Genomic DNA, 21,096 nt, shown 5'->3' with positions numbered 1-21,096 from the left:
GATAGAAACTTGGACCATGTAGTAGAGCCCTCAGAATCTACCTCTTTGATGTTTTGTCATGAGTTACGTAACTAGCACTGTGGGTTGTTAAAAATTTAACAGGTGACCTCAGAAGACTGCTAATTGCTCTTCATTCTGGGAACTGATAACAAGGGCATTCTTAACTCATGACATCGGTCTTGTTCAGGTTTCTTGATGGCCTCTTTCAGCCTTGGAAAGGCAAGATACTGAAAATATACAAATCTTGTGTGCTTTGCTTTCCTCGGTTATAATATAGGCTTTAAAATATTCCACCACCCTTTGTAAAATTCTGTATCATACAAAAGGAACCATTATTACCTGATCAGAGTGCAGTGGTATCTGAAACAAAGGAAACTTTGGAATACATCTTCTAAATCACTTCGGATGTGTAATAAATGAAAATTTATAGGCCAAAATCCTCAGGACCATGCACAATCTAGCATATGTACGCAGACTCTTTCCACTTTCCAATTTAATTAGTCCCTTTGAAAGCTGAATTCATATCTGTATGTCTGGGTCCTTTACCTTTACCTTTTAGCTTTTACATATCTGTAGTGGCATTACACTACAGATGGCAGCAAAGACCTGCCACCAAAAGTTAACTGCATCTTCCCTGCTCCCAGCCCACATATATGGAAGCATGGGCATCATTATATTCTGACCTCGGACTGGGTTTGATCTTCCATTGTATTATAATAATGCTTTATTGGGATAGGGTATGGAAATGCTTGCATTGAAAATATGGTTTCTGCAAAAATTGGAGGGAATAGTTTTTATAGCTAATATTCTTTGTTTTGCAGGATGACACTCCTCGAATATACCCTACTTCTCCTGGTCCTGTGCCTTTAATCCTTGCAGTGGACCACGTTGTTGTTTGTTGTGATGATGATGGAGTATTCTGTATAAAAGGTCAGTGCCATGAATGGCAGTAGCAGTGGCTGGAAGATGCTGCAGCTAAAACAGCTAAGCCTGCTAGAACCTTTAACCCACCCCCAGCTTCCTTTTTGTTGCTACCAGTACATTGAGATGATTAATATGGCATTTAAGTGATGTGTAAAATATTTATTGGGAGACTAAAATTGCAATGTGCTGTTGGATATTGCTGCTCAGTTATTTCCCTCCCGTATCTTCAGTTTCTCATTCTGAAAAAAACATTGGAGGCTTTATCTTTACATCCACATCCTGCAGGTTATTTCATCATACTTGTGTTTTCTGCATGACTTTTCAGTTGCACAGGGGGAAGGATCTTCTGAGCAGAAGAGGCTTCAGAAAGATCTTAAGAAACAGCGGAGAATTTCTGCAGTTTCAGCAGGATCCAGTGATGAACTTCAGGTATGCCATATCTTAACAGCTTGCAGTCACTAACAGAAAAGGGAGGAAAATACAAGCCCCTACCTGCATGTTTATTTCCTTGCTAATGTACTTACAAATATCAGCTCTTGTGTACTCATTTCTGGATATCTCAGTTTCCGTTCCCTTCCCTCTTTTCAGATTTCTTTGCAGAAGCAAAGGCAAGCATGTCGTTTGCTGATTTTCAGAGACAGCACTGTAGCATTTCTTGCAAAGACTGCTATCTGAAGCAGGATTTTGAATAGATACAATATTTATATTCACCAGTTATAATGGAATAATGGAATAAATATTAATACATATATCAAAGTCATTAAGAGTGTAACAGATAACACTGATGGCAACAAAAAAAGAGGAAAGAACGTTCTATTATAACCATCTTGCATTATGACTTCAAACACTCTTCATCAACACAGTTGGTTCATGTTAATGTATGAATAATAGAATCGTTCAGTCTCTGGTACCCAAGACTGCGAAGTTTTTTTGAAAATGGCTCTGGCAATAGTAGGAAGCAAGCTAGCATACTGGGCCACTTCATTAGTAATAAATGCATTCTTATCCTGATTAATGGCCTTTCCCTCCTATAAGGGAAATTACAATTAACTTACTTGCATCATGGTTGTAAGAAATGACCAAAATAAAGAAATCTGAATTGTGAACTACATCAAAAAGTGCTGTGTCAATAGTAATAAAATATTTGCTTTTTAGAGGAAAACATCCAATATAATGCTAGTTTATAATGTTTCCCTCTAAAAGACAATTACTTTAGCATTTTATTATTACTTTTTAGTGTTTCTGAGGCCGCAGATTTATTTCAAAAACAATCAATAATTCAGGAAAAGCACTATTAATATTGTAGTTTCCGCTGTGAGCTGTATTGTTGTAAACATTCTCTGCTTATAGTAAAAATCAACAAAATCTGGCAGTTCAATGTACTGTTAAAGTTAATAGATAAGCAGTAAAGTGAACTAGGAACCTGTGTACATATCTCCATGTATAAATCAGAGTCCCAGATAATTTTCTGCCAGTTTTAGGCTTGTAAAACCTGCTGCATTTTCTTTTGCAATGTCTACTTTGCATTCTTTTAAGTGTGTGTGTGAAGTCTCTTTTCCTGTGCTCGCTCCACTCCATATTTGAGGACTCCTTTTTGCAGGCATCCCCAAACTTGGCCCTCCAGCTGTTTTGGGACTACAATTCGAAACATCATCCCTGGCCACTGGTCCTGTTAGCTAGGGATGATGGGAGTTGTAGTCCCAAAACAGGTGGAGGGCTGAGTTTGGGGATGCCTGCCTTTTTGTCACACATGAGGCAACTGAATAATGCAAGAGGGACAGATTTGAGTAGAGCAGTGATGGAGAAACACTGAGTGGGGAAATGTGGTAGTTTTAAACAACAACAAAGGTTTGAATGGAACAGGAGAAAGGAAAGGGAAAAACAAGATTTGTACTTAAAACAAGATTTGAGTACAGTGAGAAGGGAATTGAGAGAGGCTTTGTTGCGTTAGCTTTTTGGTGTTTGCCTCTGTGTTGTACCCATCTGCACTATTTCTTCTTGTTAAAACTTTTTTTAAAAGCAATTCCTCCATGTTCTTCTTTCTGATCTGTTCAAACCTCTTCCATTATTTTAAGCCACCACGTTTCCCGTCTCTTTGTCTCTCCTTTCTTGCTTCTGTATCACAGCCACTGATGTTATGCAATCTGCCTTCTCTTCCCACCATCCCCCATCTTGCTGTGTCTTCAGCAAATCCAGGATTGTGATTTGGTGCTACAATTCCTGCATTGGGTGCTGCATAATGACAAGACTAGTACAAATATAGTATAGGGGGTGTGTGTATAGACACAAACATGCACATCCCAAACAAATAGGTATAGGTACAAAATATGCTGTTTTGCATTAAATTTTATTTTAAAGATGAAAGATACTGGGGCCTTTGCATTGTGCATTAAAAATCTTAGCTGCACATGGACATCTGGTTGGCCTCTGTTGGAAACAGGATATTGGACAAGATAAGCTCATGGTTCTTCTTATATGCTGATGCTGCTATTGATGGGCTAATGTTCAGTCTTGGTGAATCTAATGTTGATTATTATTATTTTGCACATAATTTGATTTATATGCTTACATTACAGTTTGAATAGTAATAGAAAACGCAAAACCAAAAGCTGGGCAGAAAAATCAGGGATTACTCTACAGAGAACTGAGCTCAGATTTTCAGGAACTTGAATAATGGTCCTTGATTGCAATCTTCTTTTCCTTTCTTGAGACCAACCCGCAAAGTGTGTGTGTGTGTAATATGAACCACTTTTTAATTTGATGAAGCACTTAATAATTTCTGAAATAAGAATAACTGCATTAAAAACAAAGTCACTGAAAGCTAATAGCTATTAGACTAGACTATCGGCAAGTACTCCTGCTGGGGAAGTCATCTCTTTGAATAATATAGGTAAATGCCTCACTATCCAAATTGTGTCTTGCAGTTCACAGCTTGAAAAATACTTTATCTCTCTTCACCCCCACCCCCGCTCCTTATTTTGTCTTTGTAGCTAAAAGAAGTTCCAGCTTTGGAGAGAGAGCTACAGGTCACAAAAAAAGCCCTTGCAGAAGCCAATCTGGACAAAATACGCCTACTACAGGAAATAAGGAAATATGATCCTCTCTTCCAGCTTTGACAGCAGAGGACTGAGCTACAGATGCTCAGGGCAACCAGAGATCACCAGCAGCATAAAAAAGCTTGCTTGTTACATTACAGCTACCTAGGCCATCTTCAATCCAGAGTAACTGCCTTGAGGAGCAGAAACAGTGTGCCATTACAGAAGATGGAACATGGAAATGGACAGGCAGTGAGGAAACGTGGGAATATGATGATCTGGAGTGTTTGTTTTGCAGCCCATGTCCAGATAGCATGAAACTACACTTCAGCTGAAACATGGCAGCATTGAATCTAAAAGCTGCAAAGCCAAACAAGGAAGAACTAGGTTTCTGTCCCATTCAAGTTGTCTAAAAGTGGTGCTGAAAAATGAATAATCTTTCTCATCATCTGCTTCACTCCTGCTTGAGGTGATGGGTAGTATTGGGGACATGTATATTATACACCAAAACAGTAAAGGTCAGTCTTCTTTGCTGGAGCATTGTTAACCATTGAAAATAAATTTCATGGAGCTTTGGTCAGCACCATGAGCCTGAGGATAGAAGAACGAGGGGTGGGGTACAGGCTGAGCACAGGAAAGGGTGCTAGGAACAGAAAGTATAAAATTAATCAGACCTGATATGCATTTTGGTGGCCACAGTTTCCCATTAAACTGCCCCCCCCCCGCACTTGTCTTTTCCAGTAAGACACTTTGAGTGGAGCATTTCACTAGCCTTCCTCCCACTTCTTCATAAGCTCAGTTGACCTTCACCATTGCCTTCTTGCAGTATCACAACCCTTACTGGGTTTACTTTAGTGAAAAGCTGCAGATGTCCTGTCCTTGACAGCTGAGACATGTTGGAAGCACTTTTCCTTTGCATTACACTACACAGATAAGCCTGGACAGCACAGAGGAAGTGGGTTCTGCCAATTCCTTCTAGGTCATGCACTGCCCTTAGCAGTTCATTTGGTAAATGATGAACCGCAAACTATGCTGCAACTTTCTGTAATCCAGATTAAATGCTGGTTGAAATTGTTCTAGTGTGCGATTGTGTAGAGTGGCTAAACACTCAACCCTTTCTTCTTTCTGCTGTCACTCGTTGTTTGCTATTTGGAATGAATGAAACAGCAATTAAGCTCTGGAACAGGCTTGGCCAATGCTAGTTTTCTTGGATGTTTCCATAAAGAAGTTGTGTCCAAAACAATTTTAGAAGGGATTTTGCTCTGAAGCAGTTTTAACAAGGCATGATGAAGCTTACATAGAGGGAAATGGTAAAAGCAAGGAGGAAAGAATGTCTCCAGGGATTCCAGCCTTAGATGCAGCCTGTAAATTAGTACAATATGACTCTCCAAGCAGTTAAAGCCAGTCTCAGGCAAGTAAACACAGTCTAACAATTTACAACAGAAGGCCTATGCTTGCTCACTATACATGAACTAACTACCATATTGAAGATTACAGAAATTAGATGTTAGTTAAGCCTCTAATGAATGACAAGCCTATGATGAGTTCTGTGCCTAGTTGAATTATTATTCTATTATTTATTGAATTTATATACCGCTCTATACTTGGGGGGTGGGTCTCAGGGCAGATCACAGAATAAAATCAAGATATAAAACCACAAAATACCTAACAAAAATAAAAACAACAACCCAATAGCCTCTCCCCTCCAAAAAACCCCCCACATTTTAAAAGGGCATAGGGTGTAAATCGTGAAGGTATATTGTACAACACTCCTGGAACTGGGGAATGAGCAAATGTGTGAATGCTAACTCACACTTCTCACCCTCCACCACCAGCCATTTTGTTCTACTTTTTAAAACTTTGTGTTTTCATTGATAAACACACAACTCAACAAAATGTTAGTTGTTGGCCAGTCTCTGAAACTGACTTTTTAAGAAAACAGCTATACTGTGTATCCATGTCCCTAAGAAGCATATGAGACCCAGTAGAGCAAGGATGCGGAACCAGTGGTCCTCCAGGTGTTGCTGGACGAAAACTCACAAGAACCCTGATTGTTGGGCATGCTGGGTGGAGCTCGAGTCCAGCAGCAACTGGAGGACCACAGGCTTCCTGCCCCCACAGTAGGAAAACAAATGTGGAAGAGTGGTGGCAACCTCTCTTGTGAAGCCCTGCAAGATTAAACTGGATAATACAGTCCTGTGCTACACTCTGCCAAAAAGCCACCCATAGCATCTGACTTTTCGTACCTTTGGATATGGCTGCATTTAATACTTTTGTGGGTTAGTCTTTGTAGTGTGTTAAAACACTATTTTAATGTTGTATGGATGCAAAACAAACTGATGAAACAATATGCACTACATTCTAGCAACAAGAAGGGATTGCCAATTCTTCCCAAACCATATGCTTAGATGCAAATTCAAAGGCTGTTCTTGTCTTTGTGAATGATTAGGCTGATGTATACGTACCTGTGCTGACTTTTGATAGTTTTTAATCCCTAAAAAGAAAATATAGCTATAACATATAGGCCTGAATGTGTTCTTACACAATTTTCAAAAAGTAGTTAATTTTAGAATATTAAAACTGGAGACAAAAGAATCATGCTTAATACAGGTATACATAGATGTGGCTGCTAAAAGTATGATATGGATTAAGATTGGTCAGATAAGAGGAATTAGTGGGTTTAGTTTAAGTCAGGTATCTTACATTTAGGGAAGAAGTTTCTACTACTGCACATGTTGGATTAGTCAGACTGGGTTAAAGTGTCAAAGATATTTAAAGGGTAACCACACGCACACATGACTGGTTTGTTTTTATTTTTTTAAAATAAAATCACAAATCATAACAGTGGAATAAGTACCATAAATAGTCTGAGTTATGTAATGTCCCATCAAAGCTACAGCCTATATTAATATAGAGTTCAGAACAAAATGGAGCATGAAGAGGGTAATGGGCTATAACATAATAAGCAATCTTGCTGTAAATTAGTAGTATTTTAATGGTTAACCAATCTTATCTAGTACTTATTAAACCGTTTGTAGCTGGAGGCAATGCCATTCCTTAGCTATTGCTGCAGAATGCATCTTTTTGTGTCTGACATCTGCTTGTCTGCCTTGATCTGATTGCCTTGGAGCAGTCACTGTGTGACCTTCACTATGTGAATCAGAGAGCAGCTTAAAACAATTTTTGTTCTGAACCGGGGTGGGAGTGTGGGGGAGAGACTCTGTCTTCAGCTGCCTCAGATAATTTGCTAGCCCTCAAGGCTAGCAACGGGCTGCTGTACTCCAGAAAGCTTTGCCAGCTGTGCTGTGGTGCTGTCACTTTCATTAATTCATCAGTGGTGATTTCTGCATATCGGGCTGCATGTGCTGTAGCTTCTGCTTGTTCATTTTCTGTGCAGTGAACTATTGCTGATGCCTTTTTCCTAAGGCATCCTATTTAAAACACTCCCTTCAATCCCAAGCCACACACTGGAGTAAGCATGAATCACCCTCTCCATATTGGAAAATGCCCAAGTGGGGTAGCCCTTCTTTAATGCAGTGGCAGAAAAACTCTATTAAAAGAGTAGTATGTATTACTGTTGGCTCCTATGTATAAAACCACTCTTGCCTAATGAACAGAACTGTTTTTGAAGTCTGTAAAATTTATCTTTATGGGGTTGACAGTGCAGTTCATACTATTTGTAGTATAGTACCAAAACAACACACCAAATTAATACATCTTAAGTATAGTCATGCACTTTCTGTGAATTCAACAAGTAAACAACTAGTTGTTAAGTGTACTACACATAGAGTATTTTTCCCTACATGCAGTCGCTGATCATGCAGTCCAACAAACCTGAACTTTCAGTAAACAATTCTGCATATGCATATCTTCTATTGCTAAGAAAGAAGCAAAATAGTCTTGGCCATGGTTAGATTTTATATAGGCCTCCCACTGCTTTTTCTTAACTTGAATGCTTAAAAAAAATAAATATATCTTTTGTTGCAAAATGCAGCATGTTAAAACATGAAGAGACAGAATGGTACACAGAATTTAACTGCACAATGCAGTTCATGTATTTTTGTCCTGCTGAAAATAGTTTTTTTAGCAGTTTCCAGTATCTTTTGGAGGGCTGAAAATAAGGCAAAGCATATGGAAGATATACTGGTATGTTAAGTTTATGGTGTGACTTGTTTGGTTTTAATTACTGATGGTAGGAAGAGCCTTGCTTATCAGCTTACTGTGGTGGGCATGGTCCAGATGCTTCCCCCCAACTGAGGATTAATTTATTCCTCTACGTTTACTACTGGAATAGGGAGGAAATCCACTGAAGCTGATACTGAGACGCTGGACTAAACTGCATTACTGTTCTGTTCTTAAAGACACTCCCTTTTTTCAGTGCTATATTTAAATGTAAAGTGAAGAGCAAGACTTACTACTTTGTAATACCGTAACTTATACACCAAGGGATTCTTACTTGTTGCAAGGCTCTCCTAGTTTCTTGTGGCTCCTGCTGTAACTATGACCAGGAATGCTACAAGCACAGGTAGAGTACTGGGTACAAGGCTGACTTGAATCTAAACTAAAGCATTCAACCGTATTGGATTTTGCTGCAATATACTTTTTTCCTCCTATGATTGTATTGGTTCTGTGAACCGCTTCTGAGTTATAAATTAAATTGATTAACTCTGTTTCTGTTGATTTATTTCTCAAGTTTTAACTTTCCAGCATCATAGTCAGGCTATTGATCTGATATTCAGCAGCTTATCCTTTTATTGCTGTTGCTGCAGCTACAAAAGGCAAACCGTGCTTGGCAATATGAATTGATAAATGGTACATATTATGAACATATTTTCCAGTGAAGCATATTTGTTCCACCTTTATTAGAAAACATCAGAGGCAAAGTCATTACACAACTGCATCCATTACTTTAGGTGGCTCTTTATTGGTTTTTGGAGCTGCGCCTGCCTGCTCGATTTGATTATGGCACACTCTAGGAGTTTTGCGTTGATCAGGTCTTATATCACACAAGTTGTAAGTTTAATATCAGAGAACTGGATGCAGAATCAAACATTAGTCTCAAGAAAAAAATATTTAAAAGTAGTTCCTTTATTAGAGATGATTACCATTACATTTCATTCTTAGAAACAAGAATTTTCTTATTTAGTTGCCTTTGTTCTCTCCAAAAGGTATTTGATATTCAATAAGGTATTCAATAAGTATAAACTTACAATGGCAATGTTTTATACAGTTTATTGACTGCATACTTAAATGTTTCTGTACTCGGTCCAAATATAGCATGCAGTATAACTTCTATCAGAATGACCTAGAATTTCATAAGTAGTTTATTAAATGTTTCCCCCAGTAAGATCATATACGTTTAGATGGCTTTAAGCAATCTGAAGCCACCATTTGCAAAAGTTATTTACACTTATTCAAAGGCGAATGATCTTCATCCCACTGAAGACTCTTCGCCAATCTCCTCTTCAGTGAAAAATAATTTTTTTGTATTTTGAATTTGGGATCTGCCCTCGTGACTTCAATCGTCTGACTGCTTCACGCATGTGTTTGGGCTGCAGAGGGGGTGATTCTCCCCACTTTTCACATACATCTAGTGCTGAAAACAAACAAGTATTTAAATCAGTTTGTTGGTTCAATACATCTTACATACCCCCATTTGGTTACAAAATCTGCCTTATTTCTACAAACATTTTAGCTTTAAAAGTAGTTGATACGTGTGTATATTTCTTTACACTCTAACAACCAGGCATACTAGTATTTAGCCGATGGACTAAATGGACTAACAAAAGGCCAGATTCAACTAGTCAGTGCAAGGACTCCCACTAGCACAACAGGTGTTTTCCACCTTCATGCATTCTGGTGGATCAGGAGATCCCACAGAAGAGTACATGGGCAGAAGAAAGGAGAGATTGTTCCATTATGCGAGCAGAAATGCTTGCACTGACAGAACAATCTCCTTATCCTGAATTCCGACCCAAAGCAGTTGACTCTACTTTAGTATATATTCAGTTTCTGTAGTTATGTAAATATAACTTGCATCTGAGAATCAAAATGTCAAAACAGCAGTTTAACTTGTTGGGGTGGGGGAATGGAGTACAGTCATACCTCCGGTTGAAGTAGCTTCGGGTTGAGCGTTTTCGGGTTGCGCTCTGCGGCGACCCAGAAGTAACGGAATGCATTACTTCCAGGTTTCACTGCTTGCACATGCGCTCAAAATGACGTCATGTGCATGCACGGAAGCAGCGACCCGCGCACGCGCAGATTGCGTTCGCTTCAGGATGCGAACAGGGCTCCGGAATGGATCCTGTTCGCATCCAGAGGTACCACTGTACTGCATACCATTACTATGCTACCAAAACTTAAAAGATAAACGCAAGTGGCTTAAGAATTCTTCCATTTGAGGAGAATTTAGATAAAATTGAATAAGTATTCCCTACCATTGGGTAGAAAATTGGGCACATACATAGGATAGAATGGGTAACATCCTATTTTTGTGTTTAGAAAGCAAGTGCTTAGGTAAATTATTCATACTGTTACACTGGGTTAATAGCCATATTTCTCTTAAAACTACTGAGCTATTGCAAATTCATAGAAATGAAGAACTGCAATAATATTTCAGAATAAAGGATTACAGAAAACCTGTTTAACTCTATACAAGTTTTAAATATTCTTCTGTTACTCACCTTCTTCTACTACCTCTCCAACAAAGACTTTGGAAATTCCTGACATGGCGATAACTACATTCTGAGAGACAGAGGTTCCAGTAATTGACTGGATCAGCTGAGGAGGGGAATGATAATTTGATTTTAAAGGGTTAAGTTCTTTATGTTCCAATCACAAACATTACTGGCAATGACAACTGTGCTGCCACAGGGTTTCAGCATAGTTTATGTCAGACTGAAGTTTAAAATTCATAATCTGTGTAACGGAAATATTGCATCTATTGGGTTGTATTCTGCTAAGTCGTCATGTGTCCTAAATGGGGAGGGGAAGAGGGCCTGCCAAAACAATCCAATTAGTACAGAGCTAGCTCAGTGGGTGCAGAATACCGTATTTTTCACCCTATAGGACACATTTTTCCCCTCCAAAAATGAAGGGGAAATGTGTGTGCATCCTAGGGGCGAATGCAGGCTTTTGCTGAAGCCTGGAGAGCAAGAGGGGTCAGTACACACCGACCCCTCTCGCTCTCCAGGCTTCAGGAAACTATCTGCAAGCCTTGGGAGCCCGCGGGAGTTCCCGCCAGGCTCCCAAGGCTTGCGGACAGCAGCCTGCAGCCCGAAACCTGGGGAGTGCAGCGGAGCGCGCCCCGGGCAGCTCTCCGCAAGCCTTGGGAGCCTGGCGCGACTTCCCCCCGGGGTCCCAAGGCTTGCGGATAGCAGCCTGTTCTAGGGGCTGGGGTCGGGGGAAGCTCGGGCTTCCCCCGCCCCAGCCCCTGGGGGGGGAATAATTTTTTTCCTTTATTCCCCCCCCCCAAAAAAAAAAACTAGGTGCGCCCTATAGGGCGAAAAATGCGGTACTATCTGACTGGTGTGGGATGGGTGGGAACAAAAAGGAAAGAAGAGGAGAATTTTATATAGCATGCAGGAAGCGGACATGGCTGATTGACAGTAATCCTGAAATTAAGCACGCCATACTGCAACATTTTGTTGCAGGTTCCATTTGTACATCATAAGATACAACTCGGCAAGCTGCTTTACTTTAAATTGAATTGGAACAGAACCATACCCGTTTAATAGCCGCCTTAGGAAAAGCTGACCGGCGATACATCTCATAACGATTTAGTTGTTCTTCAGAGAAAGAGGAAACAAGAATTCTAGAAAGAAAAGACCAATTATACCCCAGATTTAGATAAACATGTTTACCCTATACACATCTTTATAGCTACAAAACTGCATAGCTTGTGAAGTTGGGGAAAGACAATGGTAAAGTACTTCGTTTGAAAGAAAGAATCTGGAAGGGGAGAGTATCGTGCAGTGCCACACGATAATTATTCCTTCCTATGTTACAGTATGAATCGTTCAATCCTATACATGCCTACTCAAAACTCCCACTAAGACCATTTTTTAAAATTTATGCAGCTTTTATGACACTTTTCAAGAGCAGGGCTCCTTCCAAAGCCATTCTGAGGAAATCAATTATAATAAAAACATCATCAAAATCCAAGCACTAACAATCACATACAAATTACAAGTTTTTTTATGGGACCTACTCCCAGGTATGTGTATAGGATTGCTACCTCAGTATTTCTTGGTTGTAAATTTAATTTCCAGTCTGATCCTATGCATGCTTACTCCAAAGTAAGTCTCACTAGTTACTCCCAAGTATGCATAGGGTTGCAGCCTCAGTACCACCTCCTTCCCACCCACCCCCCAAAAGGCAGGGAAATCAACAGTACAGTTTATCTACAAGACATTACAGCTTATCTTATAAGCCCCCTATTATACAAACCATTTAGCATTAATAAAAAGCTTTATGTCATGTAGATGTAAGATTACTTACTGCATTTTTTGAATCTCATCTTCATCTACTTTATGTTTTTTCTCTTTTTTCTCCTTTATCTCTATTTTTATTTTCTTGGCTGCACAAGGCTGTGAAGTAGACTCCTCTGTTTCTTCGTACTCAGTTTTAATCTAGTATAAAAAAAACTTGTTCAGCTTGGCTATAGTGTTGGTATGTTCAGATTGGTTATAGTTACAGTTTCTAATTAAAGTTGTCATGTGCAAAAGATTTTCATTATTTTTATTATTAGGTCCACTCTCTATATTGCCACATACATGTCGTGACTTGCGTATTTTATTAAACAAAAGATAGAACAAGATTTCAACTTCTTCAAAAAACTGAACTTAAAAAAAATATATTATTCCTTCTCTCTCCAATGTTGAGATTTTATTTCAATCAGTGACTTGCACAGCATGGAAGCATGCGGGAGGTGGGGGGAGTAGACATACCCTTCGGCATTTCACTGATAAAATACTAACATTTGTATAAAAAACAATTCTTATTCCAAGGGTCATCATGCAAGAAGCACCCTGTCCCCTTACACATAACTAAAGGGTATTCTGTGCATGCTGTTACACTATTTTAATTTATTATGTAACAGCCTTTCTTGCACTAGCTTCGGAACCATGGGTTCTTAATAGACTGGCAATAAAGTGTAACAAGGTGATACCCAACAAAGTGGTTCTGTTAGCGCAAAATGGAACTTCCCTTTCTTTTCTTCTCCCCATGCAATTCCACCCCCCCCCCCAAAAAAAAAATCTGTTCTGGAGGATTGGGGGAACCACAGGCAGAGGAGATGGATGTGAAGTTCCACTGCACAGCCAAAAGTCATTGCCCTACTGGAGCTACTTAAAGTACTGCCCTTAAAGTTTAATCCTTACAGGATAACCACCTTGAACACAGCCATCAATCTGGAAAGGCAGTTGTGATGACGAGGAAATGGAAGTCAAACAATGCATGGTATCTTGTGTTCATGAACTTCAAGTGTAGTCCAAACAAGATTGAATTTGAAGATACCTCGGGCAGTATGTTTATACACACATAAATATGTAAAAAAAAAGACATGACCAGAAGGCAAGATGGACAAGATTTACCAGTTTCTAGGGAGGTTATGTTTACTGTTCAGCGTTGCAGTAAAAACAACAGAGTCTTGTGGCACCTTAAAAGATTAACAGATTTATTGTGACACAAGGTTTCATAGATTCCAAGTGCAGAAATAAGTATGGTGCAGGAGCAACCCTGACATCCTGGCCTGGGCACTGTTATTTGCTCCATTCTTGAATCTGATCAGGGGAAGGGGTACAAGACAGAATGTGCATGAACAGATGAAGTTATAGATCCTATAAGTCAATTAAGAACTTGGGCCTGAGCTTGTTTTCCTTCCTCCCTCTCCAGCCCTTTTTCTTCCTATGTCTCTTAGATATTATGCTGAAGAGTGGGAACTGTCATAGGAACATATGCTCTACCAATGAGCTATGGCCCTTCCCCTTTCCTTTGTAAGATGCTGTAGGAGCATTTTTGGCTAAAGAATATATAAATTCATCAGATGCATTGAGCATTATCCTTTTACTGTATTGCATGAATGCAACACATAGGGAGTGAGATGGTAAAGAGGGGAAAAAGAAGTAAATGAAACACAAGATTACAGCCGGTGATGATGAAAATAGAGCCTGAATGCAAAATAAGCAACGTGACACTTTATGGCAGGAGTGACAGGGTCAGTCTGTCCATTTCCCAGACATTTAAGGTCTAATTCAGCCGTGGTCAACCTGTAGCCCTCTACATGTGGTTGGACTCCCAACTTCCATAAGCAGAGGCAGAATAGCAGTGTTCAGGGTGAGAGGAGCTTTAGTCCTAGGGTGGTCTATAGGTTCCCCCTCCCTGCTCTAAATGAATTGAGTGGGTGTACTTTTTGTAGTCCATTTCCCTCTAATCTCGCTGGTCAAAATCCCTTCTTTGCTTATATGCCTACCTGCAACTGAGGGTAACTTCTCATGTATATGATGAAGTGAATAACTAATTTGTTAAGTCTTTAAGGTGCCACAACATTCTGGCAAGAATTACCATTAAAGAGATGCTGTCTCTGATAAATATGGGCAGTTGGAGCACAGGGAACCGGGGAGGGGAAATCCAACCACCTTTCAAGAAGGAATTTAGCAGCAGCCCATCGACCCCCAAAACAAGAATAGCTGAAGAGCAAGTCGAAGGAAAAAAAGGTTAATGTGAGCGTCGCTTCCTTCTCTTCTACACACCTCTCGAACCTGCGCCTCCTCCTTCACCTCCACAGGAGCCTTCGCTTGCCCCTCCGCTAATTCCGCGGCGAGGTTAGAGGACTCCTCCGCGGGAGATGAAGAAGATACAGCGGGCGGAAGAATATCATTCTCCGTGCGAGATTCTGCAGCTTCAGCCATTGTTCCCAGGAGGAGGATCTGTCGCGCTCTCGTGACGTCATCGGAGATGCGTCGTCCACCTCCGGTCTCTGTTTCCATAGCAATACATCACGCCCAAGCATAGGAAGGGGGAAATGAGCTGCACGGTGAAAAATGCCAGAAAGGCGACCGTCTCAGTCGGCTTCAATAAAAACAACAATACTGTATTCCCGTTTGAACAGTGGAAATGCTACAGAGGGAGAGTAGCAGCCACTGGGCAAGGGGACTTTTGGGTTGCTGGCTTATTTTTAAACTGAACTTGAATATTAAAGTGGATGGTGGATCTTTAAAATGTGCATCTATTCACCAACTTGTGCATCTTTGGACATGTTTATAAGTCTTCTTTGAGGCAACTAGTCATGACCAAAACACAGAACCCAAGACCGTAAAGGTGGTTGCAATTCAAGGACGCACATGACTTTGGACCATACTTATTTGTTGCCATGGCCAGTGATGGACCTACATTTTGGGGGCCTTGAACCCTGAACTGTCATGGGGGCCCCTTCGCAACCAGCAATGAGGTCTGGGTAACCACTGTTATCTTCTTCAGTGGGGTTGTTCTATGACAGATCACCACACCTTTATAACTACTGACTTCTCAAAGTTTGGGATTGTTGAACTATATACAAAAATAAAATAAAATAAAACACTTGAGGATATATATTTCTTTGCCTGCCACCAAAAAGACCACAATGTAGGCACCTGGCAAGCCTCTCTGAGGAGGGCATTCCATTGTTCTTTGGTAGCCAACCACTGTATCTACATCATTCCAAAAAGGAAGGAAGCCCAGGTCAGAGTTCATACTTTCATTTTTAAATTCAGTTTCAGAGGTAAAGTATGTAAAGGGTTAACTGCATATAAACCATACATTTAAAGCACATGGCTTCCCACAAAAGAATCCTGAGAACTGTGGTTTACCCCCCAAAATGCTATAGTTTCCAGCACCCATAAGAAAGTACAGCTCCCAATTCTTTGGAGGATGCCATATACGTCAATTGTATTTCATGGATGTGATCTTATATACAAGGTATCAACAGGAGGTTAGTGGGTGACTGGGTGTTTTAACTGTCACATTAATGTACATTGTCTAAAAGGTAGCTCTGGGAATGAGGTTCTGTCTTTAAATGCTGTCACTGGGGGTTTGAAAACTGGTGTGATTTGATGGGTCAGGTCCGTGGACATTTTGTCTCATCCCATTGGACTAGAGTTGGGGTCTGGTGAGAGGGGAGAATTCCAGTTAGAAATAAAAGGGCTGCCTCAAGCCACAGTTAATGTTGGCAGGTGGATGGGTCACAAGTCAGTCAGTGTAAGAAGCAGCAATAGAGCTGGAAGCTGGAGGGCATCTAGACTTAAAGGAGTCTGAGAGAAGACAAGAACACTTAAATGGAGCTGAGGGGGAAAGGGAGGAAAGGGAGCATCCCAGAGACAGCCTTTGAGAGAGCTCTGAAGCCAAGAGTCAATGACGCTGCTGAATGCAAGTGCCTGAAGGAGGAGAGTCCTGGACCTAGGTGAAGATGGTGGCCGAAGTCCTGATAGAAGCCTGAGAGACTCCAGAAGAAAGTAGACCTGAGTGAGAACTGCAAGTCTTTGGGGCATAGTTGGTGAGTGTTAACTGAATGTGTTTAGGGAAACTGGCTATAGATTTAAATAGGGGGACAAACTAAATCAAAGCTGGCTTCTTAAATAAAAGTACTCTTATAGTGTAACAATTCTGAGTTAATGAAACAGTAACCAAGTAAACATTTAGATCTAGGAACTCTACAAATTAACATCAACATATGTTTATATTGAAGCAACACATAATTTTCTATGGGGGAATTCAACATAGCACTAAGGTCAGTTGTGCCTGACAAATTATCTCTCCTTTCCTCCTCCTATATGCTGTTCTGGGTTTTTTTCTTAAGAAAAAAAAAACCTGACTCCCAAAAGCACATTGGCATGCGGAGGGAAAAAGGGGATAAAGCCTTGTTGCACTAGCAACAGTCCTTCTGCGGGCTTCTGCTGGCAGGACCAGTTAGTTGAGTAAAAAGCTTTTAGTTAAAGATGAGAAAACAAAACGTGTGAGAGAGACCATGCCCTCTACAATAAGTAATGGCGGAGTTGTAAGAGGCAGGATGATTAATCAGAACTCCTGATGAAACACTTTATCCAATTGAGGAGAATTTTCTTCTATATTTGTGCATTCGTTTAGTATTTAAAATTGTAAATCACTTTGAATGACATCACAGAAACACAAAAATGCATTAAAGTTAAACCAATAAAATAAAGAAGGGAACACATTTTGTGTCAAGATTTTTTCAGGGGGTAATGCATCATGGCTGTACAAAGAGAATACAAAGAAATCAGAAAGCTCGTGTACAGAACATAAGCTGTTGTTTTTTTAAATGCTGTTGAGATCCTTGCCTGCATGATGCTTAACATTTGCTTATAGAGAGATGCTTTAGAGTGAAGGATATGTTTGTCATTGTCTGCCTATCTACAGTCTTGGTCTAATAGTCTAGGTAAGCTGTGGTCTTGCCGATCAGAAGGTCGGTGGTTTGAATCCCCACGATGGGGTGAGCTCCCATTGTTCGGTCCCAGCTCCTGCCCACCTAGCAGTTCGAAAGCACGTCAAAGTACAAGTAGATAAATAGGTACTGCTCCGGTGGGAAGGTAAATGGCATTTCCATGCACTGCTCTGGTTTGCCAGAAGCGGCTTAGACATGCTGGCCACATGACCCGGAAGCTGTCTGCGGACAAACGCCAGATCCCTCGGCCAGTAAAGCGAGATGAGCACCGGAACCCCAGAGTCGTCTGCGACTGGACCTAATGGTCAGGGGTACCTTTACCTTTAAGACCATTAAAGGTGTGTTCTGAATAAAGCAAGTTTATGAGTACACATTCAATGTCAGATGATGGAAAAGCAGTACTTGGGGATGAAAAATTGAATACAAACACATTTAATATAATTGTTGGGCTGGAGTTGGTAGGAGACAAACTAATAAAGATGGAGGCATTCATATACAAGCTGACTAGCATCCTGACAAGTCACAAGAACCACTAATTCTTGCAGTGTGACTATTGTTATCATACCAAGGTGTGTAGGCATCAAACCACTGCTACCCTAGGTGAAACAGGCCCTCCACTTCGAGCTATGTAGACAACAAAGCAACAGTAGCACACTTTTCTTTTTAATGCAAAATCAAGCATAGAACAAAATCACCAGTTTCACCACAAAGTTATTTTAAGGAGGGAGGGACAATCAGCAAGGACTTATGGAGGCAGACTACGTTTTAGAAAGTGGAAGACTGCTGTAATGCTGTAATTGCTTGCAGTATGCGTGCGCACACACACACTCCCTCCTGTCCCGCTATTGCTTCTGGTCAATCAGGTTTTGCAAGGTTTTGTTGTGCATCAAAACCTGTTTGACCAGAAATCATAGAACAAAGGAAAACGGTGTGCATTCTGTGAACAACAATGGCTCTAACTTAAACTTTCTTAAAACTATTGTCTGTCCTCAGTTTCAGAGCTAATTTGAAAACAACCCCAAAGTTTTCAAGGTCATTATTTGTGTACACACACACACTATGTCACACATAGACATACCTTACTGTATGTATGTGTGTGATATAATTCTCAAAAGAACTGAAATAATATCAATACGAGGTTTATCTCATACATTATTTTCAGTGTGTGTTATGGGGAATGAGCATGTGCCTACTTCCTCACATAAAACTACCAGGCAGCTGGGTTATTTATTTATTATTACATGTAAATAAAGTTCAAGTTGGCACAAATGGTTCTCCTCACAACAGGTAGGATGGAATAAGAGACAGAGTTGACTCTAACCTAGTCCACTGAAATTAATGGAACTTAGTCATACCCATTAATGTAAATGAATCTATTCAGAGTAGGACTAGCATTGGCTATTCCTATTTGCAGGGAATCCAAAATGCTTGTTTACAAAGCTATTGTACTACCAACCTTACTGTACGCTTGTAAAACATCGGCCACTTATAAATGCCACCTCTGACTCCTCAAAAGATTCCATCAACGATGTCTCCAAAAAAATCTACATATCACTTGGGAAGACAGGTGAACTAATGCCAGTGTACTGGAAGGAACAAAGATCACCAGTGTCAAAGCAATGATTCTTCGACATCAACATCGTTGGACTGGTCGTGTTATTCGGATGCCTGATTATCGTCTTCCAAAGCAACTATTCTATTCCGAACTTAAAAATGGAAAGAGTAATGCTGGTGGTCAACAAAAGAGGTTTCAAGACTCTCTCAAGGCAAATCTTTAAAAAGTAGGATAAACACCAACAATTGGGAAACACTGGCCTGCGAGCACTCCAACGGGAGAACAGCCTTTACCAAAGGTGTCATGGACTTTGAAGACGTTCGAACTCAGGACAAAAGGGAGAAACTTGCTAAGAGGAAGGCATGTTTGGCAAACACTCACCATGATCAACTCCCACCTGGAAACCCATGTTCCCACCATGGAAGGATGTGTGGATCCAGAATTGGCCTCCACAGTCACTTACGGACCCACAGTTAAGACCGAGTTCATGGAAGACAATCTTACTCGGCTCCAAGTGATTGCCAAAGAAGATGACCCATAATGAGTTGCCAAGGTTATCTAGAGCGCTTCATGATAAGAGTAAAGTTTTCAGCTTAGGTCAACTAGTCCTAGTCCGACACTCTAGCCACACAGGCTCACAATAAAGGAAGCCAGTCCCTAGGGCACCTTGGGAAATAGCAAAATCTAATGAAATAGATGGGCTAAAGCCTAGAGAGCTGCTTTTTCTACTTTGATCCAGTACTGGCCACTTCAAGTGGCAGCTGCACTCGGAAGTAGAGCTGGGAACCTCTGGCCTACAGGCCTATCATGGTGACATCACCTGATGATCAGAGCGGTAGGAATAAATTCTTTGCAGGGCACACAGCCAAGGCAGCAGGATTTTATCTCCTTTCAATCAGCTCATGAGCAAGGTATGTGTGTGTGTTAAATCCTGCTCAAATCAAACAGGCGTGGCAAGGGCTGTCTGAAAACTCCCTGCCACCTCTGTGCTGCTGGTTTTGTATCTGGTCTACTCCAATTCTCTTGTTTGCTCCCTTGTCCAGGCTGAGAGGGCTATTTTAGTTCTAGCTGCAGAGCAGGGGAAAGTCTGTGAGTTTAGTTTCTCTGAAACCACACTAAAAATGACTGCTCAGGCAAAGTCTTTTCAGTCTCATCCTATGACCCTCTAACTAGATAAGTCAGAAAGTAAACACTGAGAAGAAAAATCCTACTTTGAAATAAAGCAAACTGCATTGGCCAACAAAGCATTGTAAAGGTACTAAAGCATCTGCCAACATGTTTATTTCAGCTACTGCTTTTCATACTTTACACAGCCTACTACTGTCCTTAGGCTTTGATTTCTCCACCCCTCACTCTAAAATTCCAGGATTAAAAGCAAAACAGAGCCTGAGAGGGTAACAGAGGTAAACAACATTGTGCCTCCCTGATGCTGGATTACAACTCTCATAGTCCCAGACCATTAGGCCTAGTAGCTGGGGCGGACCTTAGCTGCAGTCTCCCAACATCAGGAAGGCACAACATTGAGTGCCCCTGGGGTAACACGCAGACTGGCTAGCAAGGCTGATTCAAACGTTACCAACTTCCTACGCAGAAGGTGCAATTTGCAGGGTAACCACTTGGTCATTAACAGCTATAGATGCTTTGCCTCCATAGGTGGCAGCTGTGCCCAACTGCAGCTGCCTTGCATGCCCACATGCAGCGAAATAGCTAAGTGTACGATCTCCATACGTTACAATCTACACGCAGGTTTCCCCACAAACGACGTCCTGGGGGGGGGGGCGGACTAAACAACAGCAGCAACAACAACCAGCAACTTGTGAGGCAGCTGTCGAGAGATCTTCACAAGGGAGATTCTTAGCCCCTTTGTCCTTTTCATCCGGAGAAACCTGCTGTGCACTTGGAGCGGACCCTTCGATATTTCTTGCAGATGACCGAAAGTGACGGGGACGTTCCGTGTGATCGCAGTGGGGGAAGGGTAGTAGCCTCCCACTTTTACCTTGCCTTACCTCATCCTTTCAGGAAGCAGCCACTGAATGAAAGGGAATTGCCAGCGTGTGTGTGTGTGTGTGTATGTCTATGTATAACCTAAGCTCCCTCCCTCCCTCCTTGTCTTCGGTAGTGCTGGGGGCAGGCGCCGCTCGGCGAGG

At 41.0% G+C, this 21,096-nt stretch overlaps 3 protein-coding genes across 4 annotated transcripts in view; 2 read left to right on the top strand and 1 right to left on the bottom strand.

The window, feature by feature from the left end:
- Positions 1–8,629, top strand: part of BLTP3A (bridge-like lipid transfer protein family member 3A) — a 54,062-nt gene extending 45,433 nt beyond the window's left edge. The window contains exons 19-21 of the mRNA XM_083445615.1: positions 822–930; positions 1,250–1,353; positions 3,915–8,629. Of these exons, the coding sequence (XP_083301741.1) occupies positions 822–930; positions 1,250–1,353; positions 3,915–4,040 (339 nt within the window). The 3' untranslated portion in view covers positions 4,041–8,629. The remainder of the gene's footprint in view (positions 1–821; positions 931–1,249; positions 1,354–3,914) is intronic.
- Positions 8,630–8,789: 160 nt separating this feature from the next.
- On the bottom strand, positions 8,790–21,087 carry TAF11 (TATA-box binding protein associated factor 11). Of its 2 annotated transcripts, none has more exons than XM_083445924.1 (6): positions 20,956–21,087; positions 14,711–14,987; positions 12,459–12,589; positions 11,685–11,772; positions 10,643–10,739; positions 8,790–9,555 (listed from the first exon to the last, which is right to left on the bottom strand). In XM_083445924.1, exons 2-6 carry the CDS (start codon positions 14,945–14,947, stop codon positions 9,425–9,427), a joined length of 684 nt encoding a protein of 227 aa, XP_083302050.1. In that variant the 5' UTR covers positions 14,948–14,987; positions 20,956–21,087; the 3' UTR covers positions 8,790–9,424. The 2 variants fall into 2 exon arrangements, with proteins under 2 accessions (XP_083302050.1, XP_083302051.1); XM_083445925.1 differs by having other exon boundaries at positions 14,711–14,937; positions 20,956–21,081.
- The window catches only part of ANKS1A (ankyrin repeat and sterile alpha motif domain containing 1A), a 122,717-nt gene continuing 116,586 nt past the window's right edge, over positions 14,966–21,096 (top strand). The window contains exons 1-2 of the mRNA XM_083445629.1: positions 14,966–15,708; positions 16,294–16,488. The gene's annotated coding sequence lies outside the window, so the exon portion shown is untranslated. The remainder of the gene's footprint in view (positions 15,709–16,293; positions 16,489–21,096) is intronic.

This window comes from Podarcis tiliguerta, assembly GCF_965153285.1.
Source record: "Podarcis tiliguerta genome assembly, chromosome: 6".
Classification (NCBI taxonomy): domain Eukaryota; kingdom Metazoa; phylum Chordata; class Lepidosauria; order Squamata; family Lacertidae; genus Podarcis; species Podarcis tiliguerta.
The sequence above is the reverse complement of the archived record's forward strand: the minus strand, read 5'-3'. Positions and strand labels throughout refer to the sequence as shown.

Excerpts from the sequence above, each read along its gene's own strand:
- TAF11 (XM_083445924.1), bottom strand. The coding sequence starts at position 14,947 with ATGGAAACAGAGACCGGAGGTGGACGACGCATCTCCGATGACGTCACG. Across the intron at positions 12,590-14,710 it reads AGGAGGCGCAGGTTCGAGAG|ATTAAAACTGAGTACGAAGA; the intron begins GTGTGTAGAAGA and ends TTTTTATACTAG. Across the intron at positions 10,740-11,684 it reads CTAAGGCGGCTATTAAACGG|CTGATCCAGTCAATTACTGG; the intron begins GTATGGTTCTGT and ends TCCCCTCCTCAG.